Source organism: Podarcis melisellensis (assembly GCF_964234715.1).
Source record: "Podarcis melisellensis genome assembly, chromosome: 10".
In the NCBI taxonomy this organism is placed as follows: Eukaryota; Metazoa; Chordata; class Lepidosauria; order Squamata; family Lacertidae; genus Podarcis; species Podarcis melisellensis.
The window spans coordinates 75,564,640-75,584,510 of record NC_138542.1 but is presented as its reverse complement, the minus strand read 5'-3'; the positions used below and the strand labels follow the sequence as shown (position 1 = coordinate 75,584,510).

Here is a 19,871-nt window from a genome sequence, read left to right as displayed (position 1 = left end):
AGGGCGATGGAGGTCCAGCTCGCGCTGCAAACGGCGAGGCTTGAGGAGAGGAGGGCTCAAGATGCGGATAAGGGGAAAACCGCCCCACTTGCCAGAAAGGTGCCTGGATTGGTGCAGAGATTTGGGGGGGATCCCAGGAACTATCAAGCCTTTAGAACGGAGATGCAATATGCTCTCAATCTACTGTTTGATGACTTCACCGATGAGAACTCTAGAGTGGCGTACGTAATTAGCCATCTAGAGGGAGGGGCGAGGGACTGGGTTCGACCCCTGATGGCAGCCAATAATGATATCTTAAAGGAAACGAGGAAGTTTTTTCGCGCCATGGACTTGATGTTTTCCAGCGAGATTGAGCAGGGGGTGGTGCGGAGGCAGTTGATGGGGTGCAAACAGGGGAGCCGATCTGTACGTGAGTACTGGACTGAGTTCACTATGCTTATTCATAGACTGGGGTGGGATCTAGCAAGTGAACCTATTCAAATGTTATTTGAAGAAGGGCTCTCTCCGACCGTGAAAGATGAACTTTCCCGGGCGCCCAGGGCGGAGTCTATGGATCAGCTGACTAAATCTGCACTGTCCATAGGAGCGCGCCAAGAAGCAAGAGCTTTGGAAAAGCGGGAAGGAAAGGGGGAACGTTGGAAGGACTTCCGCATTCCAGAGATTCCGGAGCAGTCTTTCCCGCCCGCAGAGCCGATGGAACTGGGAACAGCGCGCGCGCGCGCAGTTTCAAACACCAGTGAAGGGCGGAAGAAGGAGGGAAAGAGTGCCAAGAGATGTTATCTCTGCCAACAGCCAGGGCACTTTGCCAGAGTTTGTCCGCAAAGGAAGGAATGGCAGGGCATGGCGGGAACTGTTGGGGGAAAGGAGGAAGGAGAAATAGAGGAGCAAGTAAAAGCCAACGCCTGGTTGCCAACATCAGGGCACAGCAGCCAGGCCAGGGAGTAGTGAATGTGCCCACGCCGGAACCTCCAAGACCAGCGCTTGTGATAGAGGTGTTGCTGGAACTATCAAACGGACACCCACTAAAGATAAAAGCGCTATTGGATTCAGGCAGCTCCTGTAATTTCATGAGTAAGGAGTTTGCTGCTGAACACCAGATACAAACTCTCCCATTAAGTAAGCCTTTGCAAGTAACCACGATTGATGGGAGGGAACTGTTGGGGGGAGAAGTGAGCCAACAGACTGTACCAATGATTATGAGGGTGGCAAGACACACAGAACTGATAGCGTTTAATGTAGCCACCTTGGGAGGAGCTCCCATCATTCTGGGAATGAGCTGGCTGGCACTACACGATCCGCTAGTAGGCTGGCATCAGAGGGTGGTTTCCTTTGGTTCAGCACATTGCCTAGAACACTGCAAGGAGGGAGAGGGTCAGGCAGGGGCCAGAGCCATTCTAGCAGGGATGGAAGTGACTGACAAGGGGAAGGTGCCACCACAATACGCTGATTTGATTGATGTCTTCAGTGAAAAGGAAGCAGATAAACTGCCCCCGCACAGACCCTTTGACTGTCAAATCACCTTACTCCCAGGAGCACAATTGCCAGTGGGCAAGCTGTATGCCATGTCAGACCGTGAGATGCAGGAGTTAAGGGAGTTCATTGACAAGAACCTCAAGCGAGGTTTCATCAGAGAGTCACGAGCGGTGGGGGGCAGCCCAGTGTTCTTTGTGGACAAAAAAAACACGGGCAAACCCAGGCTTGTGTGTGATTTCAGGGCCCTAAATGCTGTGTCAGAACCAGTGACTTTCCCTATGCCCAGAATTGATGACATTCTGACACGGGTGAGAAAAGGGAAGATTTTTACCAAGCTGGACCTTAGGGGGGCATATAACTTGATACGTGTGAGGAAGGGGGATGAGTGGAAAACCACTATGTTCACCCCCTTGGGGGCGTTTGAGTACCTAGTTATGCCTTTTGGATTACAAGGGGGCTCCGCCTGCTTTCAATCATTCATGAATCACGTCCTGGGGCCATTGCTTTACAAGAACTGCGTGGCGTTCTTAGATGACGTCCTGGTGTACTCAGAGAATGAGGAGCAGCATGTGCGAGATGTTAGAGAAGTACTGAGCAAACTGCGAGAAAATCGGCTGTGGGTGAAACTGGAGAAATGCCAGTTTCATAGCAGGGAGGTGGAATTCCTGGGGTACCGGTTGTCTGACAAGGGGTTGGCTATGGATCCCAGCAAGGTTCAAGCGGTACTGGAATGGAAAACACCAAAGACCAAGAAGGACGTGCAAAGGTTCCTGGGCTTCGGAAACTTCTATAGGAAGTTCATCAAGAACTTTGCCCATTTAACAGCGCCCATCACGGATTGTCTTAGCAGCAAGAAAAAATTTGCTTGGACGGAAGAAGCGCAAGGGGCATTCGAACGATTAAAGGCAGCATTTGCGTCGGAGGAGCAACTTTTGCACGTGGATCTACGGCAACCAATGCGAGTGGAGACTGACGCGTCAGACCGAGCGGTAGGGGCCGTGCTTCTCCAGCCGGGGAAAGATGCGTCTGAATGGAGACCGTGTGCATTCTTCTCGTGGAAGTTGAACAAATCCGAGAGGAACTACACAGTATACGACCGAGAACTGCTCGCCATTCATGAAGCATTCCGGAGATGGCGGCACTTGCTGATTGGGGCGCAGCACAAGGTTCAAGTCCGGACTGACCACAAAAATCTGGAGTACTGGAGAACAGCCCGAGTGCTGAACCAGAGACAAGTGAGATGGGCCCAGGAGTTCTCCAAATTCAATTTTGAGATTCGTTACGTGCCAGGGTCCGAGAACGTAAGGGCGGACGCTCTTTCCAGAAAGCCTGAGTACTTAGAGGGGGAGGGCGCGCCGGAAGCAAGGCACGTAATCCCTGAAGACCGCTGGGTGTGTGGGGCGGCTTTGGTGGGGCAGAAAGAACTGTTAGAGGGTACGGAGAATGACGAATACGCCCAAGAGAAACTCAGAGAACTCAGGAGGACAGAGGAGAACACAGGGGGGTTTGAAGAAAAGAGTGGGGCGTTGTATTACAAAGGGGCACTGTACATACCCGATGGGGAACTGAGGGGCAGAGTACTCAAGCAGTTGCATGATAGCCCCACAGCGGGGCATTTTGGACAGCACAAAACCATGTGGTTGGTTACCAGGGAGTTTTGGTGGCCCAAGGTGAGGGAGGATGTACGGGAATATGTCAGGGGTTGCGACAGGTGCCAGCGAGCGAAAGGGGAGAGGGTGGCGCCAGCGGGGCTCTTACAACCCTTACCCACACCAGAAAGGCCATGGGAGGCAGTCTCCATAGATTTTATGACGGACCTGCCAAAATCCAAGGGCAAAACGGCGGTCATGGTAGTGGTAGATCTATTAACTAAGATGTGTCATTTTATAGCCTGTTCACATGCAGTCACAGCGGAGGAAACCGCCAAGTTGTTCGTAGAGCATATTTTCCGGTTGCATGGCGCCCCCTTGAGGGTGGTCAGCGACAGAGGGAAACAGTTTACTTCCAGGTTCTGGAGGAAACTTATGAGCTTACTGCACGTGGAAATCAATTTCTCCACTGCCCGGCACCCGGAAACAAATGGGCAAGCGGAAAGGGCAAACGGGATTTTACAACAATACCTGAGGTGTTATGTAAAGGACCGAGAAAATGATTGGGTAGATAAGTTACCTCTGGCAGAATTTGCCTACAACAACGCTGAGAACGTGTCCACAGGGCTGAGTCCCTTTCTGGCAAATTATGGGTGTCATCCCAGGGCATTTCCAGGAGAAGGAGGGGAGAGGTGGAGTGTGCCGGCGGCGGAACATTTTGTTGAAGAGATGGAAGCCATCCACCGTCAGCTACAACTTAACTTAGAGAGAGCCAAGGAAGAATATAAAAAGCAAGCAGACAAAAATAGGAGGGAAGGTGAAAATATAAGGGTGGGAGACCGGGTGTGGCTATCCACCCAGGGACTACCTTTCAAGGGGGGTTGTAAGAAACTGAAACCCAAAAGATTGGGACCCTTTGAGGTCATACAGCAGGTGAACCCAGTAGCATTCAAACTCAGACTGCCCAGTCACATGAAATTGCACCCAGTATTTCACAGGTCATTACTGTCGCCGTACCGAGAGGGACGTGAATGGGGGGGGGAGCGTGAGAGAGAGGTCTCCCGAACGCCCGTGATAGAAGAGAGAGAACGGGACATGAACGTGGCAGGAATCATTGATTCCAGGTAGAAGGGGGATCAGGTGGAATATCTGGTAGAATGGGAGGGGGAAGTAGAGTCGGAAAACACTTGGGTACCCGCTGAGGTAGTCAATGACGAGGTTTTAATAGAAACATTTCATCGGCGTTTCCCAAAAAAACCGCAACCCGTGGCACGATTTAGAAGGGAACACTTTGGGACCACCGATGAGGAAGGAGAGTTTGGAGGGTTCCCAGAGTCAGGGGTGGGTGAGGAAGCCGACTCCGACGAAGAAGAGGAAGACGGGGAGAGAGACGGTACGCCATGGTTAGAAGTGTTTGAATCCTCGGACGACGAGGAGAGTTCCTTTAGGGGCTTTCCGCCCTCACCGCCAGTGGGAGAGGACGCGGGGGGTGAAGGGGGCCCTGAGGGGGAGGTGGATGTCAGGGAACTGCCATCGGAAAGAGAGATGGTGCAGAGGCTCCAGCAGACTCGGAGAGATTCTGCAGCGGAGGAGGGAGCCAGCAGGGGGAGAGCAGAAGCTCCGGCAGAAGGGGAGTCGGAGGAGGGAGGGCTCTGGGATACTTCTAGTGAGAATAGTGCAGAGGTAACAAGACCCCCGTTGGCAACTCCCACCCTTCGCCGGAAGCTGTCACGCAGAGAGTCACGAAGGCGCATGTCCGTGAAACAACTTTTATGTTGGCGTAAATTTCGTAGACGCCCACTGTCAGATTCTACCAGCGACTAACGGAGTCACGCCTTGGGAGGCTCCGTTAGTGCCTCGGTTTGGTTGACCAGCCAAACACCAGAGGGATCAAGCTTTTACGCACAAGCAGCTCATTATCCCATCACACCTGACTGTTGTTAAGAAGGGAAATACTTGGGGATTAATATGACAGCCAAAAATGGGAACTTATTTAAAGATAATTATGAAAAATGTTGGACAGAAGTGAAAAAAGATTTAGAAATTTGGTCAAATATGAAGCTTTCACTGTTGGGTCGTATTGCTGTGATAAAAAGGAATGTATTGCCTAGAATGTTGTTTTTGTTTCAGACATTGCAAATTGTGGACAAGATGGACTGTTTCAAGAAGTGGCAGAGAGATATCTCTAGATTTGTCTGGCAGGGCAAGAAGCCCAGAATAAAATTTAAGATATTAACTGATGCAAAGGAAAGGGGTGGATTTGCCCTGCCAGACTTTAAACTTTACTATGAATCAGCAGCTTTTGGCTGGTTGAAAGAATGGCTACTTCTTGAAAATACAGACATTTTGGATCTAGAAGGCTTTAACAACGTATTTGGATGGCATGCATATTTATGGTATGATAAGGTCAAAGCACATAAAGCATTCAAAAATCATATTTTCAGGAAAGCATTGTTTAATGTTTGGATAAGATACAAGGATTTATTGGAAAATAAAACCCCAAGGTGGTTGTCACCGATGGAAGCGAAAGCTCTGAAAAGGCTCAATATGGAGGCCAAATGGCCAAAATATCGGGAAATTTTGGAACAAGAAGGAGATAGACTGGAACTGCAGAGTTTTGAGAAATTAAAAAACAAAGTGTGAGACTGGCTTCATTATTATCAGATAATGGAGGCATATAATTTGGATAAGAAAATTGGCTTCCAGGTGGAAAAATCAAAATTAGAAAGACCTACAGCCCTTAAATGGAGCTCCAACTCGGCCCAGCAGTAGAACGAACTTCTCTGGTCTGATCAGCTCCAAATAAAAAGGGCTTCCCTTATGCAGGCGGATGAGCCTCTACCATTATATGACGATTTAGTAGAACTTCTAAAACCAACACTAGCTCGGTCCCCCACAAAGCATGGTAAACAGTTTCTTCACAAAAAATGGTTCGATGAGGAGTGCAAAAACATCAAGAGTCATCTGTATAATGAATGGTTGGCATACAGAGCATCAAATGACCCCATGCCAAATATCCGCCTTATCATCCTCAGGAGAAGGTACAAAGCCCTATTAAAGGAAAAGAAGCTCGAGACAGAAAGAAACAATTGGAACAACCTTTTGATAGCTGCAGAGAATAGAAATCCAGCCTCTTTTTGGCAGTTAATTTCCAGATACCTGGGTAGGCCGCTTGCAAGAATAGAACCCCACATCTCAGCAGACACTTGGGAAAGATACTTCGCCGATCTGTATGCAGCCCATGATGCCTGCGGAGATACGGTGGAGCCGGAAGCATTGCCCGATTGGGACCCAGTTACATGCCCTGAAGTTGAAACGCTCATAGACCAATTTAAAGCAGGCAAGGCCCCCGGTGATGACCTTATATCCATTGATGCCATCAAAGCAAATAAAGATTGGTGGATCCCACTTTTAGCAGCACTTTACACGCATATAAACAAAACAGCAAAATTTCCCTCAAGCTGGAGCTCTGCGTTGATTGTATTAATACATAAGAAAGGCCCACGTACAGAGCCGAGCAACTTTAGGCCAATCAGCTTGCTAAATGTCATTGGGAAGATTTACTCGAGGTACCTGCTAAACAAACTATTGAAATGGATGGAGGACGACAATATCATTGCTGATGAACAGGCGGGTTTTCGCCCTGGAAGATCTACCACAGACCAAATATTAACCTTGAATCACCTGGCGGAAAAGTATGCCGGCAAAGCCCCAAAGGTTCTTCATGTGGCCTTTATTGACCTTAAGCAGGCATTTGATCGAATCTCTAGAAAGCAGCTATGGACAAAACTGGCTGCTACAAAGATCGATCGTCGCCTTCTTCATCTGATTATCAGCCTCCATACAAACACCTCTCGGAGAATCAGGCTAGACAATAAAGGCCTAGTCTCCAACCCTGTTACCACCACTCGAGAGGTAAGACAGGGTTGTCTATTGGCCCTAGCATTGTTCAACTTTTGCATTAACTCACTGGTGACTCACATGGCCAATTATGCATTCCACCCCCCCAAATTAGCAGGCCGATCTCTGAATGTTCTTCTGTATGCGGATGATGCCGCACTTCTTGCCAGATCCCCTATTGGACTGAGGAGAATGTTGCAAGCTCTACATGAATACTGTGATCAGCATGAGCTCCAACCCAATTATGCTAAGACCAAGATCATGATCCAGATTAGATCTCTATATGCTAAGAATCAGGCTCAATCAGTGAAGATAGCTTTGAGGCTCTTTCAAATGAAAGTCCTCCCCCTTCTTTTGGTGGGCATCTCTTTAGGCTCCCGTAGGGATTTTTTGAAACTGGATTCTATTCAAACGCGATTCCTTAGAGCCATCCTTAGGATTCCCCCCTCAGTAGCGGGTGCGGTTATGAGATTAGAGGTCGGCTGGCAAGCTCTACGGTATGTGGCCTTGAAGACGAAGCTCTGGCTATGGCTCAAGCTTTGTTTTAAACCAGTGGGTATTGCCCCCTTGATATTGAGGGACGATTTCCAATCATCGTGGGAAAGGGAGGTCATTAACGAGGTTCAATCCTGCGAATTGTCTCACCTTTACTTTGAGTCTATGACGTTCAATCAAGCTAGAGCTGTGATCTCCCGGAGACTGAGTGACATTGCCAGACAAGAGGACATAGCCCAGGTAAAACCAGGGATGTTCCTAGGGGACCAGATTTATCGGACCATACCAGCCTCCTACCTTGAAGAAATCCACTATGTGGAATACCACAGACTTCTTACAGCGGCTAGATTAAATGTCCTTGACTCTGCAATATTGTGGGGAAGGTACAGGGGAGTACCATATGCCCAGAGAACCTGTCATTGTGCCATGGGTGTGGCTGAGTCCACCGAACACATTCTCTTGACTTGCCCTTCTTATGCAGAGCTTAGACAAAATTTTATAGACCCACTCCTATGTCAATTTAGCTTCCTACCCGAAGAAAATCAGGTTTTATACTTGCTGAATAATGTCACTAGAGCTATACCTTTCTTGGTGGCCAAATTTATTTTTTTAGCTTTTAAGCGTCGCAAGACTATAATTGACTGTATTGATATGGGGCTATCTGTTTAGCCCATTTTAGGGTTGGCTAAGCTCTAAAATCTTCCTGGATGTTTTAACTGTGTATTGACAAATGTATTTTTTTTTCTGACTGACGGTCGAATAAAAGGTTGATGAGAAAAATTAGAAACAGAACTGTTAGAACCCAAAACTAAGATTTTGTCAAAGATGTATAACTTGCTGTTGAAATGGAATACTCAGGATGAAACGGTGAAATCTGCTATGATTAAATGGGCACAAGATGTTGGACATAATATTATGTTTGCTGACTGGGAACAGTTATGTACCACTGGTATGACGTTTACGGCATGTAATGCCCTAAGAGAGAATATTATGAAAATGATATACAGGTGGTACATGACCCCAGTCAAGCTTGCAAAAAATTATCATTTGCCCGATAATAAATGCTGGAAATGTAAAGAAACTGAAGGTACATTCTTTCACCTTTGGTGGACGTGCCCAAGGATTAAGGCCTTCTGGGAAATGATATATAATGAACTGGAAAAGGTATTTAAATATACCTTCTTGAAGAAACCAGAGGCCTTTCTTCTGGGCATTGTCGGCCAATTGGTGTCAAAGAAGGACAGAACTTTTTTTATGTACGCTACAACAGCAGCAAGAATACTCATTGCAAAGTATTGGAAGACACAAGAACTACCCACTTTGGAAGAATGGCAGATGAAGGTGATGGACTATATGGAACTGGCAGAAATGACTAGCAGAATCCGAGACCAGGGAGAAGAGTCGGTGGAAGAAGATTGGAAGAAATTTAAAGACTATCTACAGAAATATTGTATTTTTTTTTTTAAGATATTTATTAAGGTTTTTTATAAAAGAAATACAAAAATAATAAACAACATTACTTTTATCTTAACAATGTTCCATAACTTCTTTGGACTTCCTCACATCTCCCGCTCCCACTTACATCGTTAATAACTTTTTTTTCAAGCAAATTATCATCTTATTTGCAATTTTATATCCACTCCTTTAAATATAAACTAACAATTTTCCCAAAAAAATTTTTTCTCTCTCTCTTAATCTCATTTATCATCAAATTCTGAACCAATTTAGTGATGGCCAATTATTTATAATCAAGCATCCTTCTTAACATTCCACCAAATTACAATGTTTTTGTAAATAATTCTTAAATTTCTTCCAATCTTCTTCAATCCTTTCTTCTCCCAGGTCTCGGATTCTGCCAGTCATCTCCGCCAATTGCATATAGTCCATCAGCTGCATCTGCCATTCTTCCAGTGTGGGTAGATCTTGAGTTTTCCAGTTCTTAGCGATGAGTATCCTTGCTGCCGTTGTTGCATACATAAAAAAAGATTGATCCTTCTTTAACACATTCTGGCCGACAATGCCCAGAAGGAAGGCCTCTGGTTTCTTGGTAAAGGTATACTTAAATACCTTTTTCAACTCATTATATATCATTTCCCAGAAGGCCTTCACTTTAGGACAAGTCCACCAGAGGTGAAAGAATGTTCCTTCATTTTCCTTACATTTCCAACATTTATTGTCAGACAAATGGTATATCATAGTACAGCTTTAGGTCTGGCAGGGCAAAGCCCCCTCTTTCTTTCGCATCAGTTAATATCTTAAACTTAATTCTGGGCTTTTTGCCCTGCCAGACAAATTTAGAAATATCTCTCTGCCACTTCCGGAAGCACTCCGTCTTATCCACAATCTGTAATGTTTGAAACAAAAACAGCATTTTTGGCAATACATTCATCTTAATTACAGCAATTCGGCCTAACAAAGAAAGCTTCAATTTTGTCCAACTGTCTAAATCTCTCTTAATTTCAGACCAACATTTTTCATAGTTATCCTTAAATAGACTCAGATTTTTTGCTGTTATATTTACCCCTAGGTACTTTACTTTTTTAACCACGGTTAGTTCTGTTTCTCTCTGAAACCGTTCTGACTCTGTATCTGTCAATTTTTTTCCCAACACCTTAGTTTTCTGTTTATTTAGTTTAAATCCCGCCACCCGACCAAAGTCTTGAATCAATTGTAATACTCTTTTTGTACTAGATTCTGGCTCCTGCAGGGTCAAAACTAGGTCATCTGCAAAGGCTTTGAGTTTATATTGTTTCGCTCCGACCTGAATCCCTTGCACCAACCGGTCTCCTCTAATAAGATTCAAGAGCACCTCCAGAACAGAAATAAACAACAAAGGGGAGATCGGGCAGCCTTGATAGACAAGGCTATCTACAGAAATATTGTAAAATTAATGAATGATAGAATGACGTTGGATTAAGGGTTCCAAGCTGTAATGCTTTAAGAGAATATGAAAAAAGGGTTATAAATGGTTTAAAATCTTATGGTAAGGATTTGCTGAACCAATGAATTGAAGCGGAATACAAAAAAGGGAGGTATGAGGAGGTCCGGGAAATAAGCTAAAGGAAAATAAGTAATAGAAAATAGGTATGTTTTTAACTTTTTATTTTGTATTTTTCCTTTTCTTTTTCATTCTTACGGTAATATTTGAAAAATCTTAATAAATATTATATATATATATAAAAAGAAAAGAAACTGAAGCTCTTTCCGCATTCCATGCATTCTTATGGTTTCTCCCCTGTGTGTGTCCGTTGATGTATATTGAGGTGTCCACTCTTACTGAAGCTCTTTCCACATTCCATACATTTAAATGTTTTCCCCCCTGTGTGAATCCGTTGATGTGTTTTAAGGTTTCCATTTCGACTGAAGCTCTTTCCGCACTCAATGCATTTAAATGGTTTCACCCTTTATGAGTCCGTTGATGTTTTCTAAGGTTTCCAATCTGAATGAAGCTCTTTCCACAGTCCACACATTTATATGGTTTCTCCCCTGTGTAAATCCGTTGATGTTTATTGAGGTGTCCACTCCAACTGAAGCTCTTTCCGCACTCAATGCATTTAAATGGTTTTCCCCCTGTGTGAGCCAGTTGATGTCTTCTAAGGCTTGCATTGAAACGGAAGCTCTTTCCACATTCCATGCATTAAATGGATTCTCCCCTTTGTGTGTCTGCTGGTGTAATTTAAGGTCTCCTTTTTGACTGAAGCTCTTCCCGCATGCCATACATTCATATGGTTTTCCCCTGCCTGTGTGAGTCCGTTGATGTGATCTAAGGCCTGCATCGAAACTGAAGCTCTTTCCACACTCCATACATTTATATGGTTTCTCCCCTGTGTGAATCTGTTGATGTTTTCTGAGGTTTCCACTATCACTAAAGCTCTTTCCGCACTCCCTACATTTAAAAGGTTTCTCCCCTGTATGCGTCCGTTGATGCATATTGCGGTTTCCAATCTGACTGAAGCTCTTTCCACACTCCATACATTTATATGGTTTTTCACCCGTGTGAGTCCGTTGATGTATTCTAAGTCTATCACTCTGACTGAAGCTCTTTCCACACTCCATACATTTATATGGTTTCTCCCCTGTGTGAGTCTGGTGATGTTTATTGAGGTGTCCACTCCGACTGAAGCTCTTTCCACACTCCATACATTTATATGGTTTCTCCCCTGTGTGAGTCTGGTGATGTTTATTGAGGTGTCCACTCCGACTGAAGCTCTTTCCACACTCCATACATTGAAATGGTTTTTCGCCAGTGTGAGTCCGTTGATGTGAACTTAAGTGTCCACTCCGACAGAAGCTTTTTCCACACTCCATACATTGAAATGGTTTCTCCCCTGTGTGAATCCGTTGATGTTTTCTAAGGTCTCCACTCTGACTGAAGCTCTTTCCGCACTCTATACATTTATATGGTTTCTCCCCTGTGTGAATCCGTTGATGTTTTCTAAGGTCTCCACTATCACTGAAGCTCTTTCCACACTCTATACATTTATATGGTTTCTCCCCTGTGTGAGTCCGTTGATGCATATTGCACTGCCCAATCTGAATGAAGCTCTTTCCACACTCCATACATTTATATGGTTTTTCACCAGTGTGACTTCGCTGGTGTAATTTAAGTTCTGCATTCCGCCTGAAGCTCTTCCCACACTCCATGCATTTAAAAGGTTTTTCACCCGTGTGAATCCGTAGATGTGAACTTAAGGGTCCACTCTGACGGAAGCTTTTCCCACACTCCATACATTGAAATGGTTTCTCCCCTGTGTGAATCCGTTGATGATTTCTAAGGTCTCCACTCAGCCTGAAGCTCTTTCCGCACTCTATACATTTATATGGTTTCTCCCCGGTGTGAATACGTTGATGTTTTCTAAGGTCTCTACTCTCACTATAGCTCTTTCCGCACTCTATACATTTATATGGTTTCTCCCCTGTGTGAGTCCGTAGATGTGAACTTAAGTGTCCACTCTGACGGAAGCTTTTCCCGCACTCCATGCATTTAAATGGTTTTTCCCCTGTGTGAGTCCGCTGGTGTATATTGAGGAATCCTCTCTGACTGAAGTTCTTCCACACTCCCTGCATTGTAATCCTTTCTTGTCCATGTAAATCCGCTGATGTGTTCTAAGTTTTCCACTATAAGCGAAAATTTTCCCACACTCCATACTTTTAAATGGTTTCTCCTCTCGGAGTCATTGATGTGAGCTATGTGTCTTCATTCAATGAAGCATATCCCACATTTCACACATTTTAATTTCTATTCCTCATGAAACGAAAGGTGCCCCATTCCTTGGAATTCTGAATGTCTTCTCCATCACCTTCTTGAGAGTGGGAGGAAAGGAAATCCTGTTTGGGTTTCAAGGAAGAGAACAAAGGGAAAGAGAGCACATCAAGCTCCATTAGCCCCTTCTCTTATATCAACATCTCCTACATTCCCCCGCCTCCTACCCATGTTCCCAATTTTTTGGAAATGAAAAAGCAATGTCATCAAATGATAGTAATGCATCACCACCTTTCATAATCCTCAATCATCGTTAATAAAGCAGGATGATCTTGGAATACAGCCTTTTGAAATCAATTGTTTCCTCACAGGAAAGGCAGCTGCTCTCTGTCCGTGAACAGGCCCTCTCTTTCTCTGGTCCATCATTCCTTTGGATATTCCCCATCCTCTGCATCATAATCCTGCATCCACCTCTAGATCTTTATGAATCACCTGCACAGTCTCATTGGCCACAAGAGGTCCATGTGGACCATTATGTGAGGCCCAGGTCTATGTCTTTTCCAGGGACTGTGGTCTGGGTCAGTTAGAGAACTAGTGACAAGGCTTGGTGCTTGGGGTCAGCTGAATGGGTGCTCAGGGAAGCTCCTGTTCTTGGAGATGGACCTCCGTCTACATGCCTCACATTGCATGGCGAGAGCAGGAGAGGCAGAAGAAAAGCAGCTGGCACATCAGAATCCCAGACCCCCACTGTTCCTTATAATAATGATGGGCTGTCTGATCTCGAGCCCATCCTAAAGTGACACTGAAAAAGCTGCATATGAAAGGCAAATGGATAACTGTACTAGTGAAAACTTCAACCGTGAATATGTAGTGTTGAATTATTGATGGCCTGAAGTTGTGTTATTTCTAGAGACATGAATTCATTCCGCTTCTGTCTCAAATATAGCTATTATATGATGTCATGAGGTGTCATGGGAGCGGTAGTACCTTTGGTGGTCCCCACCCTGCACTCAGCTCTCACCTGTGCCTTCCAGAAGCTGTCAGGATGAATCAGGGACCACAATCCCAGGAATGGCTTCAACCGGCTGGCAAAACCAGGTGAGGATAGCTGATGGGTCTCAAATCCTTGGGGGGCTGGGGAATTCTGCTGCACCTGAAGTCAAGCCCTGGTGGATGGAGAGGATGAGAAGAACAGTGAATCCCACAGTCCAGAAGGCAGATTCTGCCCATTCTGCAGAGGAAAGTGAAGGGCAGATGGGATCGTCAACCGGGGAAGGAAGCCCATCGAGAAGGAAAACTCTGGTCCTAAACCTTCACTGCCTCGTGAGTTATGTTCAGGAGAAGAAAAGGCTATGGAGGAAAACCCACACAAATCCAGAGGGGAGTCTCTAAGACGGTTGGATGGTGTCCTGCACACCTTCTTCATTCAACTCCTGCAGCCAAGCTGGTGCCAAACATACTGCTCTGCTTTCCTTGGGACCATATCAGCCGGGCTGAGAAGGGGGTCTGGTTGTCTAGGCAGCCCAGGACCCCCAAACCCACTGCCCAGGCTGGCAGTTCTACAAACACAGCAGTTTCAAGTGGGGAGATGGGCTCAGAGCTGTGTATCAAAGTCTCTCCGATGTGGAACAAGGGAAACAGAAACAAAATTTACATCATAAAGGTAAAGGTAAGAGACCCCTGACTATTAGGTCCAGTCGTGGCCGACTCTGGGGTTGCGGCGCTCATCTCGCTTTGTTGGCCGAGGGAGCCAGCGGCATACAGCTTCCGGGTCATGTGGCCAGCATGACTAAGCCGCTTCTGGCGAACCAGAGCAGCGCATGGAAACGCCGTTTACCTTCCCGCCGGAGTGGTACCTATTTATCTACCTGCACTTTGACGTGCTTTCGAACTGCTAGGTTGGCAGGAGCAGGGACCGAGCAATGGGAGCTCACCGCATCACGGGGATTCGAACCGCCGACCTTCTGATTGGCAAGTCCTACGCTCTGTGGTTTAACCCACAGCGCCACTCGGATCCCAGCGATCATCTCCTGCCGCCATGATCCTTCCAATTGGGATTCAGGCCTCATCATGGGACTGAAATTGCCCTGGTTGTGCTGGTTGATGATCTCCAACGGGCCAGAGGTTGAGGGGGGAAGCTCTTTCCTGGTTCTGCTGGATCTCTCAGCGGCTTTGGAGACCTTTGGCCATGGTGTCCTTCTGGACCATCTAGGGGAGCTGTGGGCCCTGCTCTGCAGTGGTTCCCCTCCTTCCTCCTGGGCCATGTCCAGAGAGCGGTGTTCAGACCCCTGGATGCTTACTTGTGGGGTGCCTCAGGACTCCATTCTCTCCCCCATGCTTTTTACTATCTATATGCAGCCACTGGGAGAGATCATCAGGGGGTTTGGGCTGGGTGTTCACCAGTATGTGGATGATGCCCAGCTCTTCTTCTCTTTTAAATTGGAACTAGTGAAGATGGTGAATGCCCTGTGTGTCTGTTTGGAGGTGGTTGGAGGATGGATGGCGGCTAAGACATTGAGGTTGAATCCTGACAAGTCAGAAATACTGTCCCTGGGGGAGGGTGGGGGCACTCCTGGTCCTGATGGGGTAACTGTGCCCCTGAAGGACCAGGTGTGCAGCCTGGGGGTCACCGCCTTCTGGGATCCATTTGTGAACAGAATGTGTGAGTAAACTCTTTTTATACTTTTATAGAAGACTGTGTCGTGTCTATCTTTTTATGAGGGACTAAAGTGGAAATTACCAAGGAAACTTATTTTAGAGGCTTTAGCGAGCCTGAGCAAACACATCCGCTGTAAGTTTAAAAGAGGGAATGTTACTCTGCTAAATTGTACAACTTGTTAACACAAGTTGGAAAGGATATAATCAATCAATATTTCCTCTCCTGCATTCCTGAACATTCCCAGTGTCATGGTTGCATTTCTCAGGCATAGAAAAGTACGGATCTAAGTACAGAGTTGATTCCTAACCTATCGGTTCAAGAAGGTTCTGGTAGTTTTACTCTATGATTCAAAGCTGGCGTTTTCTCTAGATCATGGGGAGGCAAACTAAGGCCTGGGGGTATAAATGCAATGATGATGATGATCTTGTGGGGTTTTTAAAAGTTATTTTGGAATTCGTACTGCTATATCAGCTCACAAAATCTTATGGGTGGAGAAAATCACAGGGTTGCCGTAAACTATAATCCCACCCACGACTTCTCATTTATATACAGTCTGTGAATTTGGGGAGGTCACACACCTCACCTGTGCTAATACTGGCAGTCTTTGGCCTCCACAGGCACACCCAGTGTGTAGAGCCTCCAGCCACAGGCACTGTCTATCCTGAAAATGGGTCCTTTGACTGGGAAGATGACACACAGCGTAAATTAATAATGCAGAGTTTGAAAGAATAAAAGCTTTACTGAATTAAAAGAAGCTTCTTCATAAACAACATGGTTCCAAACAGTTTGAGTGAGATTGCATACAGACTCTGCTCAGGGCTGAGACAGACAGACTCTTGCTGAAATCTTACAGAGAGCACAAAGTGCGACTGGCTACTACGTCACATGTCAGAATGACTCCCCAGTTAGCAGTTAAGCCTGAATAAATTGAGGAGGCCCAAATGACTGTGCACTCCCTGCACTTCCCAGCCTGCTTGGCTGCTTCTGCTCTCAGGTGTCTTTGTCACGTGACCAAAGATTCATGCAGTCGCTGTCATCGGATGCTGATGGGTTGTATCTCAGCTTGTCAGTCACTCTGACACTGCCTACAAAGAATAGGGGGAACAGAAATGATTTTGAGGTGCAGCTTCCGTATCAATCCTGAGCGCCATTCCATGGACTCTGCACCTCTGTTTCTGATGACAGGTGTACATTATCCTCACCCTCAAGAAAGGACAATTAAAGATGGAAGCCTGAGAGAGAGGAAAAGTCTTCTGGCTGCTTCCTGGGTGGGATTGCTGAAACCAAGAGCCGCTTCTGAGAAGGCCTCCCCCTTCCTCTCTCGTCACGGCTAAAAATGGGCCGCTGTTTCTTTAATGCTTATAAAGCTACGGGTTGTATATATAGAGTGAGAAATGTTAGTTTGGTGTTGGGTTGGTTGGTTGGTGAAAGCTGGCAAATACAGTGGTACCTCGGGTTAAGTACTTAATTCGTTCCAGAGGTCCGTTCTTAACCTGAAACTGTTCTTAACCTGAAGCACCACTTTAGCTAATGGGGCCTCCTGCTGCCGCTGTGTCGCCAGAGCATGATTTCTGTTTTCATCCTGAAGCAAAGTTCTTAACCTGAGGTACTATTTCTCAGTTATCGGAGTCTGTAACCTGAAGCGTCTGTAACCCGAGGTACCACTGTAAAAGCAGAAAGTACTCTGCAAGGATGCTCTTCTCGTGGACTCTTCTAAGCTGACAAGGGTCCAAGGACCAGGCTGAGGCGACAAAGGGAGGCCAGAACCTTCTCTGTTCTTTTTACAAATACTGACATCTCTTCCTCTGGATTTCCTCTCCTCTCCAGGGGACCAAGGAATGGACTGGGCAGAATGGCTGTGTCTGGACAGGGCGGGGGGTTCTGGGGTGGGAAGAGGATGAAGATTGCAGGAAGGGGTGGGGGGACAGGACCCCCACTTTCCAGGGATCCCTCTCTGGTCGCCTTGAAGGGGGGTCGATTACTGGGCGGGAGAGAGAGGCCAAGGCTGTTCCACCAGAGATCCCCCGCAGCTGCCACAATGGAGACGCGATATCTCTCCCCCCCCCCCGCCGCCAATGCTGCCCTTCCCTGCCCCAGGGATGCTCCCCTCCCTCCCCCCCCACTTCCTCGACCCCCTCCCTCTCTCCTGAGTCTCCCCTGCATCCAGAGGCTCCCTTGGCTCTGCTCACCCCACACCCTGCGCCCCCATCTCTCCAGCTGGAGGCGCCCCCCCCCCAAGAGAAGCAGGGGAGGGACAGGGGGGTCTCTATCCCTCGTGCCCGTGAATCCTTTCGCGCGGGGGACACGGGGCGATGGGGTCCTCATGGGGACTCCCTGGGTGGGGGTCCCAGGCCCGCCCCCGCCAAGGGGCCTAAGGGGCCGAGAAAAGCTCCCTTCGCAGCACGCGTGCCGGGATCCAGGCCCCACGGAAGGCGCTTGGGGGAGCTGGAGGGGGTCTCCTGCAACACCCTCGCCCTGCGCGCCCCATCTCTCCATCCTAGCCCCCCCCCCGACAGGAGCAAGGGAGGGACTGGGGGTCTCTATCCAGGCGTCACTCGCGCCCCTTAACCCTTTCATGGGCCGCTTTTCTCCGCACGGAGCCAGGAGGAACGGGGCGAGGGGTCCGCCCTGCGAGGAAAGCCCCCTTCGAAGCACGCGTGGCGGGATCCAGGCCCCACGGAAGGCGCTTGGGGAGCTGGAGGGGTCTCTGGGTCCTTTTCTCCCCCCCTTCCCCATCCCGCGATCCTCTACTCCCCTCGCCTTCTCCTCCTCCGCCCCCCCGCGACCCCTTTACCTCTTTGTCCTCGCTCCCGATTCTCCTTTCCTGCAACATCCACGGGGGGTCCCCTGCCTCCTCCCTCCCCTTTCCGAAAGCGCCGCCCCCCCCCCCAGCTATGGGGCAGAGCAGCAATCCGGAGTGGAAGCTCTACTTCCGGGAGCAGAAACCGGATTGGAGGAGGAGGAAGAGCAATGTATTGGGGGCGGGATCTGGGGTTGTGGGGGCGGGATGAGAGAAGGATGTGCCGGGAGGGGAGGGAAAGTTTTGAGCGGGGGGGGGGAGGAGAAGAAATTCCCCCCCCTTCCGTCTTCCTTCTGGGATCAGGAGAGGGGGGAGGGGCTGATCCCGACAATCCAACAGCGAAGTCACAAAATGAGTTCTGCATTTAAATCAGATCAGACTCCGAGTTCGTGTTTTGGCAGCATGACAGGTCTGTCTGTCCGTCGGGATCCCTGAGGATTCCTGCTCGCTGCCTTTTCCGGGCCAGCCGGAGAGATCACTGGAAAGGGAGGATTTCTGGACTCCAGAATCGATCACCGCAGATCCGTTTCATTCAGGCATAGAGATCTGCTCTTTGGACGAGTCTGCTTGGATCATGGGGATCATCAATGGATTATATGGATCATCCATGATGTCATACCCGTCTCACGGAGGGGGGGGCTCAGGAAGAATCTCCTGCCACGTGACTGGGGGAGTCTGGGGGCTGACGGGGGTCAGACAGGGCTGCTGTTTTGCTCTCCTTACTCTTTCAGCTCAGGTTTTACTGAAATGGGGGGATTCATTGAGGAAACGGGGCTACGTTGCAAAGAGGCAAATGTGTGTACTTTGTTACCACCCAGGGAGTTGTGTTGCAAAGGCCATTTGCAGAAAGGCTCCTATTGTATCACCTGCGGCCACATGCTGGAGTTTGGGTGTTTTGCGGAAATGTGTCTCTATAAATGCGCTTATCCCCGTGCATTTATAATGGCAAGACATTAAATCCCATGAGATGTGCAAACTGGCTGCTTTTGGAAGCACCCCTCTGCAGCCCTGCCTGATGCACGCTTACTTAGGAGTAACCCCTACACGGTTCAAAGGGATTTGCCGTTCCATCTGATGCACGCTTACTCAAAAGTAAGTCCCCATAGTCGCCTTTGGCTGGACTTGACCAGGGGTCCTTTACCTTGGGTAACAGGGGCCAGGAGGGGCCAGCCCCTGCTGGCTGGTCACATCTTCCACGCCAAGAAACTGGGCAGAGCCTTTAGGAGCCTCTGGCTGAACCCGCTGCTCTTCTCCCTGGCACCGCCATCTCCACGCAGGTGCCCCCTAGGCAGATTGGCCTGCACTTCCCCTCAGTGCCAGCCAGCACGATGCCTGCACTCAGAAAAGCTGGAGGGCACTGGCTGAAGTCTGGGAGCCCTCGGTGCCAATGCGCAGCTGCTTTGCTTTTCCTTAGCCTGGCGGACATCAACCCAGCACACTACAGGGGGGTGGTCTCTTGTTCAGATGCCCTCCCTGGGGAAGAGTCGGTGGCCACAGGAAAGTGTGCCAGGAGGGGCCATTGAGAGGGCAGCACAGCACAGCCAGTGGGGAGAGTGCCTTCCTTGGGTGGGGTGGGGGGAGCTTGGATGGCCCCCTGCCTGTGATGCTTAGCTGAGATTACTACTATGCTGGGGGTTCAACTAGATGACTCAAGAGGGCCCTCCCTACTTTACAGTTAGAAGCCCCCGCACTGCCCACTCCACACCACCCAGATGGGACTCTCTTGTCCAACCCCACAAGGCCATTCCTCTG

The 19,871-nt window shown here is 48.0% G+C and overlaps 1 protein-coding gene across 2 annotated transcripts; it reads right to left on the bottom strand.

The window, feature by feature from the left end:
* Nucleotides 1-10,749: 10,749 nt before the first annotated feature.
* On the bottom strand, nt 10,750-18,244 carry LOC309378642 (uncharacterized protein). Of its 2 annotated transcripts, none has more exons than XM_081927119.1 (3): nt 18,114-18,244; nt 13,682-13,826; nt 10,750-12,785 (listed from the first exon to the last, which is right to left on the bottom strand). In XM_081927119.1, exon 3 carries the CDS (start codon nt 12,522-12,524, stop codon nt 10,845-10,847), a length of 1,680 nt encoding a protein of 559 aa, XP_081783245.1. In that variant the 5' UTR covers nt 12,525-12,785; nt 13,682-13,826; nt 18,114-18,244; the 3' UTR covers nt 10,750-10,844. The 2 variants fall into 2 exon arrangements, with proteins under 2 accessions (XP_081783245.1, XP_081783246.1); XM_081927120.1 differs by lacking the exon at nt 18,114-18,244 and adding an exon at nt 15,903-15,994.
* Between the last annotated feature and the right edge of the window lie 1,627 nt (nt 18,245-19,871).

What these genes read in the sequence shown, in the direction of transcription:
- LOC309378642 (XM_081927119.1), bottom strand. Translation starts at nt 12,524, where the DNA reads ATGCAGGGAGTGTGGAAGAACTTCAGTCAGAGAGGATTCCTCAATATA.